The sequence below is a fragment of the Penicillium daleae genome (assembly GCF_028827525.1).
Source record: "Penicillium daleae strain IBT 16125 chromosome Unknown utg000006l_segment0_segment0, whole genome shotgun sequence".
Classification (NCBI taxonomy): Eukaryota; Fungi; Ascomycota; class Eurotiomycetes; order Eurotiales; family Aspergillaceae; genus Penicillium; species Penicillium daleae.
The window spans coordinates 2,007,282-2,025,479 of NW_026623154.1; the positions used below are offsets into that span (position 1 = coordinate 2,007,282).

Genomic DNA, 18,198 nt, shown 5'->3' on the forward strand with positions numbered 1-18,198 from the left:
CAGCGGGTCATAGGAATAGCTAATATCTATTATGCTGTTTATCACATGCAAACTGTCAATATCAGATGTCGTTACCAGTCTCGACATCTCCAGGCCACCTCACAATCCGTCCAGTCCACCCACGGATGCAAGAGGTGCAATGCAGCTCGAGGAGGTATATACCACCAAGCCTCCATCAATAGCGCCATCGATCACGGGATCGAGGAAAAAGAAGGGAAGGTTAAAGACCAAAAACACCGGTATCTACTGATCGGCAGCGACAAGTTTCCAATATGAGTAGTATCAATCGAGGCTCCCTCGCAGCGATAGCAATATCTATAATACAAAGAATGCGACGCCACGTTAATCTGCACCATTACGATAGCTCCTTCACCATAATCACTGCTTATTCACCACATCCCGTTCCCGAATCCACTCCGCAAACTCCTTCCGCTTAGCCTGTCAAGTAAAGTCGAGTGTTAGCGTCAATCATAGCAGAATAGAACAGTCATTTATATCAGCACCGACAGCCATTGGCACTCCAGGAAGCTCGACACACAACAAAGACACAGCCAGGCAAAATAAGAAAGGGAGAGCCAGGCTTTATCTTACCCGAATATCCCAAAACCCATAGCGTTCCTCCAATCCCAGATACGGGTTACGAGCACCACCATCCCTCTCAATCTCACCCGCCCAGTCGCGCCAGCTAATCGGCTTCAACTTCTCTGCACCGAGAACCAACCCAACAGAGACAATGACAACGGCGACCAGGACTTCGGCGATGATATCTTGCGGGAGGGCGGTGGAGGAGGAGAGGCGCGCGTTGCTGAAGAGCACGGTGTGTTCGTGGGCGGAGTAGCCTCTGCGGGTACAAGCAGCTTGTTAGTCTATCTGCCTCGAGAGCATAGTAGAGAATGCTGGTAGTGTGTAGGAACGTACGCATGGGCCAGCAGGACCAGGCCGAATAGTGTGACGAGGCGCGAGAGGAAGCTCATGGTGATGGTGAGGTGGTCAATTGGGATGGGATTGCGAAGCGGTGGCGTATCCGGTGTTGTGGTCAGGATTTATATTCCGCAATGAGTTCACGACAAACAATCCAGACGTCAAGATGGGCCAAGCGATTGATCGGTTGCTCGGGAGGTGTAGGCCTACGGTCCTGTAACTCTCTCCGTTGGAATTGGATGGTCTTTGGATGTCCGCTGTCCCGCGTTGCGATTACCTAATCATATGATAACCTGAGGCACCACTTGGGAGGAAAGCCGGCCAGCTATACAGAGGACTGTACACCTAAAGCCGCCGCAATAATTGTTCAACTCGGGCTTCGATAGAAGGTAGAACTATCCCATTGAATGGTAATATTATTAAATTTCACATGATTTATGGTCTATAGTTATCATTGTCATGTCAGCACTCCACGGGCTCCCAATTAGCTGTCGGGCATGTCGTTATATATATTTCGCCTTCCGGGGATCCCTTGTTAAGACCTAGACTAAGTTTCCTCAAGGTTGATGGGTATCTATGTACTACGATTGGCTCAAAAGCGCTAGCTTCGAGATAGCTTCCATGCGGATGTTCACGTCTACCACATTGCTATAGGAACATTGACCAGGGCTTAGTAGAGGTGGCCCTTCCGAAGCCCCGCGCCCGAACCTGCTAGAAAAAATCTCTACCCCGCCATTGCAACCTCATGCTGTTGGCTGTCAAATCTCCACGAGGATCTCACCAAGAGGATCACTATACTTATGGAAAGAATGGGAAGATAAAATAAAATGGGTCATGAAAATTTTTCAATTTTTTCATCAGACCAGCCATTATCAGACTGGATTCTAGGTTCGTTACTATTTGGGGGGTTCCTAAGACATCAAAAAATTCCATCATCACGCCATTGCCACATCGCAACATGGACATCATTTACAGCTTCTGCATGGCAGCAATGTCGGTGGACTGGACGTTGTCCTCATCCTCCTCGATCTGAGCCTGGAGAGCATCGGTGGAGACCTTCTCGTCCTCGACGACCAGGTTGATCTGGAGCTTCTTGATACCGAAGCCAACGGCGACCAGCTTGGAGGCACCCCAGACGAGACCGTCCATCTCAATGGCACGGACGTTCTCCTCCATGACCTTGAGGTCGGTCTCATCATCTACAAGAGCATGTTAGCATAGAGCACTCTAGTGAGAGGACGAATATCTCGCCAAGGACACATACCCCAGGGCTTGACCTCCAGGGTCACCAGAGACTTAGCAGCGGGCTTGGGGCCCTTGGCGGCCTTCTTGGCCTTGTACTCCTCAAGACGCTTGTTGCGCTCAGCAACGGCGGCGGCATCCTCCTCCTCAGAGTCGGAACCGAAGAGGTCCTCATCCTCGTCATCCTCGGGCTTGTCCTTGGGGTTGGCGGGGAGCTCGGTGGACTCGGGGCCGTAGGCAGTGAAGGCCTTGGAGGAGTCACCGGGGAGGGTAGAGAACTCGCTCTCGTAAGAGGCGATGTGCTTGTACCAGCGGGCAACGTGGGGGAACTTGGCAGCGTCGGGGGCGGCGCTGAAGGCCTTGAAGGTCACAACATCGGCCTGGCTGGGGGCATTGCTGTCGAGAACTGTCAGTATGTTGATGTTCATCGAAAGCAACTTCATGGAAAGACAGATTGTCAAGGTTGCAACAAAGATCAGATACGCGATTGCTCGCAATTGGATGTAGTCACACAGCGGGGTCTTAAGCCGCCTCCTAAACACGGACCAATTTTTTCTCATCATAAAAGCAAGGGGGTGAAAACACGACATTGGATGAATTGAACACGAAAGAAAGATGCACAATACCATCGAACAATAACAGAGGGCGGGAATCGCTTACCCAACGATGTAGCTGCGGGTGGCCAGGTAGGAGTTGGCCACTGAGACAACAGTCAGTCCATGAGCTCAGGAGAGAATGGCGAGGGAATGCCTACGAGTCAGGCCGGCATCAGAGACGAAGTCGGTGAAACCCATTGTGAATGTAGTTTATGTGGGTTTTTTGGGGGGTGAGGTGGTTGGTAGAGGCGAAAAGGGGGAGAGGAAGAAAACAAAGTGGGAGACCGAGGGGTAAAGTTTTTTTTTCCCGTTTAAATTGGGTGCCAGTATGCCACGTGACTTGAGTGGTGACGGAGCTTAGTCCAGTCGCTGCGGAGCTGCCGCCGTTGGGGAGCCACTGAGAGTCTCCGTGGTGGAGCTTTCGAGAAGCATCGCGATGAGCCCGCCAGTGCAGCTATTAAAGCTGCTCTCAGCGACCGCCCGAAAGGTCTTTCCCTGCTGTACACACTATCACAATCATGGCGGCCCGACTCGCTCTCAACTCGCGCATTCGGCTGCTGCGGACCCCCAACCTACCTACTTCCTCCCGACTTCTCTCTACAACTACACGCTCGGTGCCACTCTCGCGAGCTACAACACCGCTCCTCGTACCTGCTGCTCGGACTACTTCGGCAACCTCTGTTCGCCACTATGCGAATGGTCGACCACACCCTCCGGGCGGTACTCACCGCATGAACATGAGCCCGGAGCCTGAGAAGCCTGCTCTGGAACAATTTGGTGTGGATTTGACAGAGAAGGCGAGAGCAGGAAAGCTAGACCCGGTCATTGGCAGAGACGCCGAGATTCATCGCACGATCCAGATCCTGTCTCGGAGAACCAAGAACAATCCAGTCTTGATCGGTGCTGCTGGTACCGGTAAGACTGCCGTGTTGGAAGGTCTGGCCCAGCGCATTGTGCAAGGTGATGTTCCTGAGAGCATCAAGAACAAGCGCGTGGTCAGTCTGGATTTAGGATCCCTGATCGCGGGCGCCAAGTTTCGCGGTGACTTTGAGGAGCGTCTGAAATCTGTGTTGAAGGAGGTTGAAGACGCTGAGGGCAAGGTTATCCTCTTCATTGATGAGCTTCATACGCTGCTAGGACTGGGCAAGGCCGAGGGCAGTATCGACGCCAGCAATCTGCTCAAGCCTGCTCTGTCTCGGGGTGAACTTCAATGCTGTGGTGCTACAACTCTCAACGAATACCGATTGATCGAAAAGGATGTCGCACTGGCTCGCCGATTCCAGCCGATTTTGGTGGGCGAACCGTCCGTTGCCTCCACCATCTCCATCCTCCGCGGTATTAAGAACAAATACGAAGTCCATCACGGTGTCCGAATTACCGACGGTGCCTTGGTTGCCGCTGCCACCTACAGTAATCGTTATATTGCCGATCGTTACCTCCCCGACAAAGCCATTGACCTGGTAGACGAAGCTGCATCAGCGCTCCGTCTGCAGCAAGAATCCAAGCCCGATGCGATTCGTGAACTAGAACGTGACATTACAACCATACAAATCGAACTTGAATCCCTCCGCAAGGAAACCGATGTGAGCAGCCGCGAACGGCGCGACAAGCTTCAGGAAGACCTGAAGATTAAGCAGGATGAGGTCAGCAAATTGACCGAGGTCTGGGAGAAGGAGAAGGCCGAGATCGATACTATCAAGCGCACGAAGGAAGATCTGGAGCGTGCTCGGTTCGAGCTTGAGCAAGCTCAGCGTGAAGGCAACTTCGCAAAGGCTGGCGAGCTCAGATATTCGACCATTCCTGGCCTCGAAGCCAAGTTACCCAAGGAAGGCTCAGAGCAGGAGGCTGAACGCCAAAGTCTCATCCATGACTCTGTCACAGCTGACGACATCGGCAATGTTGTATCGCGAACAACTGGCATTCCTGTCAACAAGCTGATGTCAGGTGAAGTCGAGAAGCTCATTCACATGGAGGATACCCTCCGGCAATCGGTCCGTGGACAAGATGAAGCACTCGTTGCAGTAGCCAACGCGGTGCGCATGCAGAGAGCCGGCCTTAGTGGTGAAAACCGCCCATTGGCTTCGTTCATGTTCCTTGGTCCCACGGGTGTGGGTAAGACCGAGCTTTGCAAGAAAATGGCCGAGTTTCTCTTCTCTACCGAGACTGCAGTTGTGCGATTCGACATGAGCGAGTTCCAGGAGAAGCATACTATCAGTCGTCTGATCGGTTCCCCAGCTGGCTATGTCGGCTACGACGATGCTGGTCAGCTCACCGAAGCTGTGCGACGCAAACCATATGCCGTTCTCCTGTTCGATGAGTTCGAAAAGGCTCATCGGGATATCTCAGCTCTGTTGCTTCAAGTACTTGATGAAGGCTTCCTTACCGATGCCCAGGGCCACAAGGTTGATTTCAGAAACACCCTGATCGTCTTGACCTCCAACCTTGGCGCTGAGATTCTTGTCGGAGCTGATCCCTTGCATTCCTACAAGGACACTGGCGGTGCTGAGCTCTCGCCAGACATCAAGAAGGCAGTGATGGATGTTGTTCAGAGCGCTTATCCGCCAGAGTTCCTGAACCGTATGGACGAGTTTATCATCTTCAAGCGGCTCTCAAAGGAAGCACTGCGGGACATCGTGGATATCAGACTGAAGGAACTTCAAGGCCGACTGGACAGCCGACGGATGACCCTGCAGGTAGACAACGAGATTAAAGACTGGCTGTGCGAGAAGGGCTATGATCCCAAATTTGGTGCTCGTCCTCTTAATCGGTTGATCGCCAAGGAGATTGGAAACCGGCTGGCCGACAAGATCATCCGTGGCGAGGTCACCTCAGGCCAGACTGCTCGGGTCTCGCTCAATGACGACAAGTCTGGCTTGATTGTGACGACTGAAGGAAAGAAGGAAGAAGCATGACCGGGAAAAATTTTCAACGGTGTTAATAAGGGCATATGAGGTCGGTGTTTTTGGATTTTATATATATTGCATCGGAGATGGTTTCTCACTCTTGTTGGTATTATCTGTATCATATTGCAACTCTAGTCTACTGTAAATTAATGCAATTCAGCTCATGTATACTATCATGATCTCTCTACTGTAGTTCGTAGCCGATCTGCTTTGGGGCTCAACAACGTGACCTGCTCAACGTCCGCTCTGGGTCTTCTGTTCACACCTCATCTCATCCCTCTGATACCAGGATCTCTCCCCACTTTCACAATGCGTTCTTCTCAGAGAAAATACCGCTCACCAGCTGTCTCTAGGCTTCCTCCCATCACACCAGGTACTTCGGGCTCGAAGACTCGCAATGCAGCCCGAGCACCGAATGGCGCCTCAACGACCCCAAGGAGCTCGTTACTACCCCCAGCATCATCATCAGCAACTAGGCAGTTACGAACACCTTATCAGACAACAGAGACTACAAATGAGGCAGAGCAATATGATTCTGGAGAGGATGACTTGGGCCATGTCATTGCGGCCATTGACATGAAAGATTACGGAACAGTGGGATGCGCCTACTACTCTGCGGAAGAAGAGACACTGTACTTGCTTGGCGATAGTCGCTCCGGGGGAATGGAAGCAATTGATGCTTGTATGCCTGATTCGACTGATTTCTTCCATTGCAAAGTACTGATGCTCAAACTAGTGATTCTTCAGATCAAACCAACAATCATCCTGACATCCTCACGAGTAGAGATCCCTAGTGCACGGGGCCGAGAGCAGAGTTTAGCGCCTGACAATGGTAACCTCTTGTACACCTATGAGGACGATAACTGAATCTAATTTTCATCTGTAGAAACCTCGTCTTATCTACCATACCAGGTAGACGTCCGCCCAGCGCAGGAATTCAGCTTCTCCAATGCCCAAAACAGTTTGGTTGCCCTGGACATGTCTTCTTCTCACGAAGGACGCATCCGTTTTTTCGTCCCTAGCAGTGGCCTTGCTGGTCCAGAGGAGATCAATCCTGAAGAAATGGGGTTCTCACTCCATGAGGGAAGACTTTTGCACGTATCCAGCTCAGTCGATATGGAGAACCCGGTATCGATTGGTTGTGCTGGTGCTGTTCTAACCCACTTGCAAAGGCGTCGAGCCACAGCAACAAGCATAGGGCCATTGGACGACTGCCCGTTCAAAGTTCGATCTATGGAGATGTTCAGTCTGCAGGATTCAATGTAAGCAATCAGTCGATTCACATCGTCAATGGTACGTTTGACTAACCATCTGTGTCATGAAGGTGGATCAGTAGCAATACATTCCTGTCACTCCAGATCATACAATCCGAGTCTCACCCAAACGTGTTCAACCAGGGCCCCGGCACAAAGTCAGCTTCGGGCAAAGAGGGTCTCTCGGTATACGGCCTCTTCCACCGTTTTGCATACACCCCTCAAGGCAAAGCGAAACTCAAACAGATCTTCTTCCGTCCAAGTCTGGATATCGCCTCAATCCGACAACGACATGACTTTATCGGTGTCTTCTCGCGGCCAGATAATATGGCCGCTCTGGATAAGATCACGAAGGGCTTGAAACACATCAAGAATCTTCGGCCAGTCATGATCAATTTGCGGAAAGGGATTAGCACTGGGAGTGCGAAGATGACTGGATTCAAGGCTACAGTGTGGGCAAGCTTACTGGCAGTACGTTTCTCACAGGATCTGATTCTTATCCACTGACACTATACTTTAGTTTGCATTCTACTCGATTGACATCCATGATGCTCTACGGGAGGTCTCGGGTGCCAGCATCTTGCCCTTACGGACGAAGGTTAAAGATGCATCGCCAGCTATTCAATTCAGACAAACTGACACAGTGTAGGCTCTCCAAGCATTTGAGGCGGCCCAGCTATATCGAGTCGGACGGATGATCCAAGAGATAGTGGGATCCGATCCCCCACCCAAAACCGCAAATCACAGACTAATCTGTATAGGTTGATATTGACAACTCGGAAGAGCAAGGTAGAACAGTCGTCAAACAGGGTCTTGATCGTGAGCTTGACAGAATGAAAGACCGATACGACGGTTTGAACAGTCTTCTCAAACACGTCGCCATCGACATTGCCACAACAATTCCCGAGCAGTTGGATATCGATGTGAACGTGATCTACTTCCCACAATTGGGATTCAATATCGCCGTTCCACTCAATGACAAAGGTCAAGCAGCATACCCCGGCTCCAGTGAAGACTGGGAGTTGGTATTCATCACAGAGACTCGAGCTTACTTCAAAGACTTTCGAATGAGGGAACTTGACAACAAACTTGGGGATATCTATGGGCTGATATGCGGTGATTATTATCAAGTTGACGCCAATAGATTATTCTGACTGATATTTTATGAACAGAGAAAGAGATTGAGATTGTGTACGATATGGCCCAGAGGATTCTCCAGTATGAGAATGTGCTTGTGGAGGCGTCCGATGTCTGCGGAGAACTAGACAGGTGTCTTCCCCTCTATGAAATTGATTATAGCCACTGCTGACCCGTAAACAGTCTCCTTGCTCTCACACAGGCAGCCAGTTTCTACAAGTTGAGTCGGCCACGGATGGTATCAGAGAATGTTGTCAGAATCAAAGAAGGCCGGTAAGAAGACCCCACTTCGCAAGAGTCTATTGTTTCTAACAAATGCAAGTCACATACTGCAAGAGTTGACGGTATCTGCCTACGTTCCAAACAATGCTTTGCTCATGGGCGGACCCGAAATCTCGACAAGCACTTCAACTTCATCGTCACCGGCGGCACTGGCTCCCAGAATGCTAATGCTGACCGGTCCAAACTACTCTGGCAAAAGTGTGTACATGAAGCAGGTAAGCCTTCACAGTCCTGATTGGAGTCCCGAACAATCATATAATGTCTGTTCAGGTTGCCCTTATTGTCTATCTGGCGCAGATCGGGAGGTACGTCAAGTTCAAGTTCGCCCCATGCCGACGAATTCAACTAAGTGACCACAGCTTCGTTCCCGCAGAAAGCGCAGAGTTAGGAATCACGGACAAGATCTTGACAAAGATCAATACCCTGGAGAGTGTGTCAAAGGTATATTTATTGAAGGCGTTTGACTCAGGTTTCGCGAAAGAGAAACTGATGCATCTCTAGATACAAAGTACCTTCATGAGTGATCTGCAGCAAATCTCTCTTTGCCTAAAACAAGTCACTGGCCGGAGCCTGGTCCTTATTGATGAATTTGGGAAAGGAACGAATGAGAGTGGTGTGTCCAATTTTGATAATGCTTAGTACAAAACTTGCAAATCTGTCGGACTAACACATGTAGACGGCATTGGTCTCGCGTGTGGAGTTCTCGAGCATTTACTGAATCTCGAAGATCCTCCAAAGGTGATTGCAGCCACACATTTCCACGAGATTTTTGAGAATAATTTTCTCCCGCTCAGACCTGGCCTCCAGCTCGGCCATATGGAGGTGAAGGTCTGCGAGGAATCACAAGCGGTAGAAGATCAAGTCACGTATCTCTACAAGTTCGTTCCCTCGCTCAGTTCGTCGTATTCGAAGCTAATATGAACACCACAGCTTTCGTCTTGGTCGAAGCAACAAGAGCTTTGGAACTATGTATGAGTCACTCTCCTTTCTATCCTATTCACTGATACAAGGCTAACAACGACACAGTTGCGCTGCAATCAACGGCATTGATGCAGCTATCGTTGCCCGTGCAAACGAGATTGCATTACTAGCAGCCCGGGGTGAGAACCTGATTGCTGCATGCGCAGTCTTGTCCCCAGAGGAGACACAGGACCTCCAAGAAGCGGTATAAATGCGATCCTATGACTGTCAAGTTATAACAGTATGATTAACTTGGGGTGACAGAATCTCCTAGCGAGGAATTTCCTGCAACTCGACTTCACGAAAGATGACGATGTACAAGATACGAAAGAAGTATTTGAGGCATTGTTTACGACACCAGTTTGAGAGAGAGTGCACTGTCAGTGGAGAATGTTTATTTCCAAGCATCTCCTACCACGGCGGCCCGCTCAACACTGTGCACGCAGATGCGAATTTCGTCTTCATCGTTATAGGACACTATTCTCATGTCACTCTATTCTCGGGTATATGATAAACACGAAGCTCGGGCGAAAACGAACTGATATGTCACAATCCATCGGGGTCTATCGGGGTATACCTCAGTCAGACATGGAAAACTGTGCCACCTTTTGACTACGGCTCAACGTTGGTTCTGAGGGCGGTCCATTACCTGTTCCCTTTCCTTATCCATCTTCATGCAGCTTACATCTATCATATAACTAGATCAACTCGAGATTCAACGAATCCTCCTCTATGCTAATCCTACTCTCCCATGTGAATACTTAATCCAGACATTCCAATCCATGCCTCGAGGTTTTGGATGAACATAGATCGCAAGTTGATTCGATAGGCAACGAGGACATCACAAGATATGGAAACGGAAACAAAATTGGTAGGAAAAGGGAAAAGGAGAACTTAAGTACGTCACGATGCTCGACACCAAAAAAGTTCTTCAAAAGCGTGAATTGGACTTTATATACACATCAAATGCCTGTATGTCTGTCACAGACAGTAAACGCCGTGGTAACAAGAAGAAGATTTTACCCGTAAACAAAAGATCTGGAACCAATCCCAGCCTCGAAGGCCCATCCTTAGAACTTAACACTCTTAACAAGATTCTTCTTAATACCCGTAAGCTCACCACCATAGCCACCACGAGCCTCGCCACCCTTATAGACCTGGCGAATACTGCCGAGCTTCTTCTTCTTCTCCTCATACTTCTTGCGCTTCTTGACACGCGGGTTGCGCGCATCCTTGTTGCGCTTCGGCGTGAGACCCTTGTTCTTCTCGATCTGGTATGTGATGGCACGCTTGCCGTCAGGTCGAATCTCCTCCTGGATCTCGACGTGTCCGCCTTCGCTTGCAGCGGCGGCGTATGCGTCGGCACGGGCCTTCTTCTCGTCCTTGCGCTGCTTGGAGCGAGCAGCGACCATGTCGTAATACTCATCCTCGTCGGTACCGGATTCGTTGCCTCCGCTGCGAAGTTCCTTACGGACCCGGCGGTCCTCTTCGTCACTATCGCCGCCCAGCTCTTCACCAATGTCCGGTCCTTGACGTCCGCGTTTCTCGGCTTCGGCATTAAGACGGGCTTGGCGGTCCTTGAGACGTTCACGGTAAGGGATATCGGCGTCACCACCGGCATTTTGACCAGCAGCCTGGCGCTTGTTGGCCTTCTGGGCAAGTTGGGAGGTGTAGAAGCGGAGCGAGCGTTTCTGCTTGGCCTTCTCTTCAGCCTCACGGGTTGTCAAGGCATTCTCGTCGCCGAAGTCTGACTCATCGTCGTCCTTAGACTTCTTGGACTTCTTCGTCTTGCGCTTCTGAGTAGGTAGCGTGACCAGGTCGTCGAGGTCGGCCAGGCCAGCCTCAGTCTGGCGGAGACGCTCTGCACGACGAGCCTCGGCTTCAGCTCGTGCAGTCTCGGCTGCCCGCTCTGCCCTGCTCAGCTTCTTCTTTTGTGGCACTTCCTTAACTTCCTTGGTCTTGTTCGGTTGCTTCTCGACCTGGATCAACTTGGATGAAGCGACCTTAACAGGCTTCTGGGTAACCTCAACCGCCTCCAAAATCTCGAGGTCCTTGACCATCTCCCACAGCTTTCGGAACTTGACCAATGAACCCATTACAGGATGTTGGCGGAGTTCGGCGGTAGACAATGGCACGCGTGCATCGGACCCTTCGGGGGAAGAAGCGAGGAGCATAAAATACAAACTAATTGTACCAAGATAGGTTGATAGAGCGCGGAGCTTCACCACAGCCACGGGTGCTGGTTGGGGATCATCGGAATCTTCACGGGGTGTTGAAGTGGCCTTCGAGGCTGCCTGTTGCAGATCCTTGTAGATAGATTGAAGGCTGGCGAACTCTTTGGCCAATGGTTCGAACTCGGGGTATCTTGAGCTCAAAATCTTTCGCTTCTCATCATCGTCCATGTCCTCGGTGACTTCCAACTGGGGAAGAACTTCGGTAACCACGCCAGTGTCCTCTGCGTCATCCTCCGCATCCTTGCCAGTCTCCATCCACTCAGACTCGTCAAAGCCGAAGTCAGCCTCATTCATGGCCTGTAGCTGCTTTTGCTGGAGTCTCTTGGCTTCCTGCTCTTCCTCCAAAGCATCTGCCTCGGTCTCAATCTGGTCGGCGTTGTAGAGATCCTTCTTGGACGAGCCCCACGCAGCAATGCCCTCTTCCTCCTCGTCAGAACCGGTGCCGCGAGACTTCTTTGACAGACCCATATCGTCATCGTCGTCGTCGAGGTCCTCATCCTCTTCGAGATCATCTTCATCCTCGTCCACGGACTCGTAGCCTAGAATCTCCTCATCAGAGGGCTGGAGTAGTTCCTCTGTTTGATGAATAGTCAGCAATATGTCTCAACTTAATTTCACATATGAGCAATTGTCGTACCATCCTCTGCAACTCTGCGGCGGCGCTTGGCTTCTGGGGCTTCCTCCAACAGAATCTGGTCACGGTTGGCCTGGAACTCATCTTCCGAGTCCTCAAATCGCTCCTCAATGCTGTACTTTGTGCGCATTGGAATATCGTCTTTCTGCGCAGGGCGACCGCCCGCCTTTCTTTTCTTGCCCATGGTGAGTTGTGAGTGTACTGTCGCTGCTTGAAGTCGATCGATCACCGACAAAATAATTTTTTGGAGCGTCACTCACCGCCCGCGCAGAAGCTGCGGGTCAGTGTTTGTCTGGTTTGCAGTGATAAGGCGGTGGTGAGTATCAACCATACGGAAATATTACAGGCCTAGGTAGATCACCCCACGATTCAGCCTGGTATTGATGTTCTGGGTGGTAACAGGCACCACCCGCATCAACGCTCCTGCCAGCTTCAGAAACAGCAGCAACGACGGACTCCAACTTCGACAGTCCCAGTCCACCTCCCCCAGTCTTCTCTGTTTTGTTTTCTCCTTTCCCTTTCTTTCCTCATGCCTCATCTTCCCTCATTCACTCTACCTTATAATATCTCGAGCCCGTTATTGGGAGTATCGATACTGGTCTGCACCGCCATTGCCTATACGGTTGCCAAGATGTTCGGATTCACCCGCAAGAACGAGTTCCCCGTCGAGGGTCGAGTATGCTCCACTCCCAATTGGCTTGTTCTCATACGCAGATCCTGCTGCTAACCATCTCTCTTCAGACTGTCGTTGTCACTGGCGGCTCTGATGGCATGGGTCGTGCTCTCGCCATCCAGCTCGCTGCCAAAGGCGCTCACGTCGTTGTGGTTGCTCGAACTGTCTCCAAGCTCCAGAGCACTGTTGAAGCGCTCAAGGTAAATTATTTTGCTTTCGTTCTGGTCATTTTGTCATCTTTTCACTAATCATCTTCCCATAGGCTATTGCTCGGAACCCCATGAAGCAGCGGTTCTTTTACATTAGCGCCGATCTCATTGACAGCGCCGAATGTGAGCGTGTGATCGCCGAAGTCACTGCCTGGAATGACGACTGTGCCCCCGATGTCGTCTTCTGCTGTGCGGGCTTCTGCCATCCTGGTTTTTTCACCGATGTGCCCCTCTCCGTCCAGCGTCAGCAGATGGACACTGTCTACTGGACTGCCGCTAACATGGCTCATGCCACCCTCCGCAAATGGTTGACTCCCGTTCCCCCCAGTGGGCAGATCAAGAACCCTCGTCGACACTTCATCTTCACTTGCTCTACCCTTGCATTTGTCCCAATTGCTGGTTACGGTCCTTACTCGCCTGCCAAGGCTGCCATTCGCTCGTTGTCGGATACCCTCAGCCAGGAGATTGAGATGTATAATGGAGCCTATTCTCAGCGACACCGCAACTCAGCCCCTGCTGCTGATATCAAGATTCACACTGTCTTCCCGATGGGTATTCTCAGCCCTGGGTTCGACAACGAGCAGAGGATTAAGCCCGAGTTGACCAAGAAGCTTGAGGAGGCTGACAAGCCCCAGACTCCCGAGGAGGTCGCCCGGATTACCATTGCGGCTCTGGAGCGTGGCGAGTATCTGATCACCACCATGTTTGTGGGCAACATCATGAAGGCAACTGCTCTTGGAGCCAGTCCTCGCAATGCTATCGTTGGCGACACCCTGCTCAGCTGGCTCAGCAACCTGGTCTTCCTTCATGTTATTCCTGATCTCCGCAACAAGGCATTCAACTGGGGTAAGACTCATGGACTGCCCAAGTCTTCGAACCAGGATTAGACTTCGGCATCATTGTCACGACCTTATTGTTTCCCCTTGGCCGACTCTCCAGCCGGTGCTTGTACTATACCCTGCATGTTGCCCAGAAGGCTCTTCTCGCTCATTTGGTCTGATTGAGACGCTCCGCTCTCTTTGTTCGAGTGCGACCGGACACTGCCATTCTTAGTGTTAGTGTATTATTGATTGACATTTCGATTCTTTCAATTCTTTAAAGTTTATTTCAGTCTCTCCCATTCTTTGAATTCTCTTTTTCGTTTTAGATTCGATTGTCCACCCAGCATTGCATTGTGAGTGGCTCCTGTGGAATGCGGGCGGGGAGTGACGTAGTGTGGGTTGGAATCTCCCTCCACCAGCCTCCCCAGTTTTCTTTATTTCTCGTTGCGCCAACCCAAGTTTCACATTTGAATGAATGACTTGAAAGAAACTGGTCAGCTGCCAGAGCCCCTCGATCTAACAATGAATCTCTGACTATACAAATCTCGAGTCCCCGCACAAAATCTTCCAACAACATTGCTCGTCGGAAAACGTCCTCAGTTTCGCAACGTAAACAACTCTCGCGCACTTGAAGCTGCGACAATTGCACCCACGACTCTTGTCTGTCCTCGAGCCTTTATTTGAGACCTCTTCAATCATCGCTTTGAAACCCACGTTATCATGGGCGCATTCCTCTCTGTTCCGTTGCTATCCTTCTTCCTCGTTCCCACCATCTCCTCCTACACCACCACCTTCAATCTCCTCTTCTTCTACATGACTTGGAGCACACTAGTGTGGTCGCATACACCCCTCCGAGTGGAAATATTTGGCACGGCCGCGTTTCGATTAGTATTTTACGTGCTACCGTCCGTCATATTCTTCCTCTTTGACGTCCTAACACCGTCTGCCGCTGTCGTCGTCAAGGAACACGGCGAGGCAGGGCTTCCTGGCGGCAGGAAGCGGTTCAAGCTTCGGCCGAAGGAATTTAAGATTGCAGGATGGGCGCTTGCAAATCTTTTCTTGGGCCTCTTTACGCAAGCGGCGATTGAATGGTTCTTCACGCGAATTCTGCGTGTACGCAGCGCGATAAAGGTGTCTGTGAGCCTACCTACGCCGTGGACGATAATGCAGGACATACTCTTGGCCTTTTTGCTTCGAGAAGTAAGTTAATATTTTTTTTTTTTTAACTTGCGAGCTTTGAGCTTGGATAGCTAACTAATATCCTGTTCCTTAGGGTTTGACATACGCCTCGCACCGATACGTCCTCCATCACCCGAGGTCATATCTCACAAAGCTCCATCGGGAATGGTATCACGACCTCAGCCTACCCTTCCCTCTCACCGCACACTACGACCACCCACTCGTCTACCTAGCGCACAGATTCGTCCCCACCTACCTTCCAACCATGCTTCTCCGCTTCCACATGCTCACCTTCCTCCTCTACATTGCCGCCATCTCTATCGAAGAGACCTTCGCATACTCTGGATACACCTTCATGCCGACAAGCTTCTTCCTAGGCGGTATTGCTCGCCGCAACGAAACGCATCTGATTTACTCGGGCGAGGGTAATTTCGGCCCATGGGGTATTCTGGACTGGATCTTGGGAACTAGTATGGGTGAGACTGATTTCGAGGATGATGTGCGGAATGAGGCTCGGGATCATCAGCTTGGGCAGCGGGTGAGACACGCGATGGATGCGAATAATCGTAAGGTGCATGTTGATACTCTGCGGCGGAATGGTCGGAACGGAAGAGGTAAATGATGGAATGACCGGGTATGTTGGTCAAGTGTGGGAATGATTGAAAATTTGGGGGTTTTCGAGGCGCCTTGGTTATATTGGTTGGATGTATAGATAGATGTTGTTTTATAGGGTTGTTGTGTTTCTCATTTTCATGTTTCTCTTTTTTCTTGTTATGTGTCTAAGTATGTCGAGTTTGGGTAGGGCGTTGGTAGCAACGGGAGTTGTGGAGATATATATTTGCTGGGAGATCTTGCCCCAGATAAATGGAGCCAATTACGTCGTTATCGCACAATGGAGCAAAATCCACAAAAATACCGATATCTGTAGCAACGTGAATTATTGGAAGGCCCAGTATGATTTAGTAGCTAGAATACTAGGTATGTATGTATACAAATTACTGGTAGAAAAATCTATGAAAAGACCCAATCTTTGGATTTTGCCGCCTGAACCTGGAAATGGGAGGTGTATATGTCATACTGAACATGAAAGAGAATCCTAGCCGGACGGCTAGAGCGAGGTATTTTTTAATCTTTTTTTGTTTGGAAGTCTTTCTTCACATCACGGCTGATCCCCCCAAACTCTCGGGGCCGTCGAGAGAAGAAGCCATCGAGAGAAAGGGAGTCATGCAGGACCGGCCACGCGCGAAAGGGAAAGAGAAAAAGAAGACAAGGCATCGTGGAAACCAAAGAAACAACAGCCGGATATTCCGTATTAAACCGCCGATCCCTAGAAAAAAGCGAAAAAGCATGTGTAGACGGAATCCGTTTGTGGATTTACATGATTCATGAAACCTTTTCCCCCTCCCGCCACGCGAAAAGGGTTGCCGACGTGCAATCGAGCCGCCCCTCGTCTTGAAAGATGAGTCCTCCCCAACTATCTACCGAACCCGCGGCCGCCGCATCTCGCACTTTTTTACCACTTCATCTCGTGGGGCTTGTCACCGTTCCGGAGGCTGAAGGTAGTGGCGAGGTAGCTGCTCAGGAACTCCTCCTTCTTGACGCTGCTGAGGATGGACTGGTCGACGGCCTTCTGGTCAGCGGCACGGGCGGAGGCAACCTTCTTCTTCTGTTGAGAGAGACATGCACGTTAGTCATGAAAGTTCGAGTTTGTGGTCTCCAGATCCGTAGATCCATAGGCATAACGAAAAACGTACCTCGGGCTTCTCGCCCTGCTTGAAGAAAGCCTCCTCAGACTTCTTCTCGGCCTTCTTCTCCTTGGTGAAGTAGTCGGGAGTAGAGACCTTCTCGACGGTCTTGGCGTCAACACCGGAGATGTCGATACGCTTGGAGGTGGCGATCACATAGCGGGCGTTGACACGGCGGAGGGGAACGCCGTTGATCTTGAAGGGGCCGGTGACGAGGAGAACACCCTGGTCGAGGTGCTTGAGGAGGACAACACGCTTGCCACGGAAACGGCCAGCGAGGAGGATCAGGATAGTACCGGGCTGGAGGGTCTCGCGGACCTTGGCGGGGCGGATAGTCTTGCGAACCTGTAATGTACAGAATAGAGCGAATGTTAGTCACTGTTGTGTGGTGTGTTTTCGGATAAGTGGTTCCCCAGCAATTCGATCATTCTCGGTGGGAGGGCTCGAGGGCGCGGTCGGTTTGCTCGGATGCGATGCGATTCAATCTTTTCTTTGGTTCGTTTGCAATGCGTTTCAAGTGTGAAAAGATCTCGTCGTAAACTGTGATCACCAATTGCCACCGGGCTCGTTTTGGAATGAACTGGTCGCTGGTGGTGAACTGATTCCCACGAATTGCATTCCAAAACAAATCCGGCGTCAAATTGTTGTCGCATCGATCCGAGCGAAGCCTCGCGCGCCCATGTCCTCCTCGAGTGTGCGTATCGGATTTGAAGGTTGCCCGGGGTCTTCAACTGACCTTCTTAGGCTGCGACTCGTCGTCCACGGGGTACCACTTCTGAGCCTTCTGGGCGGGCACGAGCCGCTGGCCCTTTCCAAACTGCTTCGTCTGGCCGTCCGACATGGTGACGAAGATGGTGTAGGTGGTTGTCGGGTTGGGGGGTTGGTGTTGGAGGTTGATGTGCGGACTTGCCAGTGGAGTCCAGTTAGAGGGTTTGTGGGAAGGGAAAGCCCTATCTCACGTGATACGGGTTAGCCGAACCGACACAGGGGCTGACTCATCGATCAGGCGCGGGCGGCTTTTGTTGGTTGGGTGGGTCCAGGCCTGGTTGTATAACTACCACACGTCCAGTACTAACTCCGTACTGTCGTTCGAATTTATTAGGACGTACTAGATTATTATAGACCACGATAGACCACGAATGTCCATATTATACAGTAATATTTTTCCAGATTATGCTCAAATTGGTTCACTCAGTAGTAACTATGACTAGCAAGACTACTTACTCTGCGGATTGTTCAATACAAGGTCATCAGAGCCGAGTAGAGTATGTGTTATGATCAATGCTATCTATATGCGTAGGGTATTTTACTAGAGTTACAATGGCATGGCAGACATGCATAGTTACTCCTGAGCCTCATAGACTCGCCGGAGCTTCGGATAATCAGGCAGCTGCCAATTCCCATCTCGT

The 18,198-nt window shown here is 50.8% G+C and overlaps 8 protein-coding genes across 8 annotated transcripts; 4 read left to right on the forward strand and 4 right to left on the reverse strand.

Annotated features, from left to right (window-relative positions):
* Window positions 1–378: 378 nt before the first annotated feature.
* N7458_006455 (membrane magnesium transporter family protein) lies at window positions 379–974 on the reverse strand (the record flags this gene model as incomplete). Its single annotated transcript, XM_056909837.1, has 3 exons — window positions 379–438; window positions 592–841; window positions 919–974. The coding sequence occupies 3 exons, from the start codon at window positions 972–974 to the stop codon at window positions 379–381; spliced, it is 366 nt and encodes a 121-aa protein (XP_056765541.1).
* Window positions 975–1,890: 916 nt separating this feature from the next.
* On the reverse strand, window positions 1,891–2,957 carry N7458_006456 (translation elongation factor 1 subunit beta; the record flags this gene model as incomplete). The annotated part of the gene is made up of 4 exons (XM_056909838.1): window positions 1,891–2,120; window positions 2,186–2,559; window positions 2,824–2,863; window positions 2,918–2,957. 4 exons carry the CDS (start codon window positions 2,955–2,957, stop codon window positions 1,891–1,893), a joined length of 684 nt encoding a protein of 227 aa, XP_056765542.1.
* A 320-nt stretch (window positions 2,958–3,277) lies between these two features.
* Window positions 3,278–5,671, forward strand: hsp78 (chaperone ATPase HSP78; the record flags this gene model as incomplete). Its single annotated transcript, XM_056909839.1, has 1 exon — window positions 3,278–5,671. One exon carries the CDS (start codon window positions 3,278–3,280, stop codon window positions 5,669–5,671), a length of 2,394 nt encoding a protein of 797 aa, XP_056765543.1.
* A 300-nt stretch (window positions 5,672–5,971) lies between these two features.
* N7458_006458 (MutS family protein MSH5) lies at window positions 5,972–9,660 on the forward strand (the record flags this gene model as incomplete). The annotated part of the gene is made up of 17 exons (XM_056909840.1): window positions 5,972–6,344; window positions 6,399–6,494; window positions 6,549–6,924; window positions 6,987–7,386; window positions 7,436–7,513; window positions 7,565–7,624; window positions 7,677–8,031; window positions 8,088–8,184; window positions 8,236–8,325; window positions 8,375–8,549; window positions 8,605–8,639; window positions 8,694–8,775; window positions 8,836–8,947; window positions 9,011–9,212; window positions 9,265–9,303; window positions 9,361–9,499; window positions 9,559–9,660. The coding sequence occupies 17 exons, from the start codon at window positions 5,972–5,974 to the stop codon at window positions 9,658–9,660; spliced, it is 2,811 nt and encodes a 936-aa protein (XP_056765544.1).
* Window positions 9,661–10,364: 704 nt separating this feature from the next.
* N7458_006459 (something about silencing 10 family protein) lies at window positions 10,365–12,346 on the reverse strand (the record flags this gene model as incomplete). The annotated part of the gene is made up of 2 exons (XM_056909841.1): window positions 10,365–12,103; window positions 12,166–12,346. 2 exons carry the CDS (start codon window positions 12,344–12,346, stop codon window positions 10,365–10,367), a joined length of 1,920 nt encoding a protein of 639 aa, XP_056765545.1.
* Window positions 12,347–12,691: 345 nt separating this feature from the next.
* ksrA (3-dehydrosphinganine reductase) lies at window positions 12,692–13,931 on the forward strand (the record flags this gene model as incomplete). Its single annotated transcript, XM_056909842.1, has 3 exons — window positions 12,692–12,838; window positions 12,904–13,035; window positions 13,098–13,931. 3 exons carry the CDS (start codon window positions 12,692–12,694, stop codon window positions 13,929–13,931), a joined length of 1,113 nt encoding a protein of 370 aa, XP_056765546.1.
* A 654-nt stretch (window positions 13,932–14,585) lies between these two features.
* On the forward strand, window positions 14,586–15,666 carry N7458_006461 (sterol desaturase family protein; the record flags this gene model as incomplete). Its single annotated transcript, XM_056909843.1, has 2 exons — window positions 14,586–15,065; window positions 15,139–15,666. 2 exons carry the CDS (start codon window positions 14,586–14,588, stop codon window positions 15,664–15,666), a joined length of 1,008 nt encoding a protein of 335 aa, XP_056765547.1.
* Window positions 15,667–16,334: 668 nt separating this feature from the next.
* On the reverse strand, window positions 16,335–17,726 carry N7458_006462 (60S ribosomal protein eL6). The gene is made up of 3 exons (XM_056909844.1): window positions 17,526–17,726; window positions 16,799–17,134; window positions 16,335–16,710 (listed from the first exon to the last, which is right to left on the reverse strand). The coding sequence occupies exons 1-3, from the start codon at window positions 17,628–17,630 to the stop codon at window positions 16,558–16,560; spliced, it is 594 nt and encodes a 197-aa protein (XP_056765548.1). The 5' UTR covers window positions 17,631–17,726; the 3' UTR covers window positions 16,335–16,557.
* Between the last annotated feature and the right edge of the window lie 472 nt (window positions 17,727–18,198).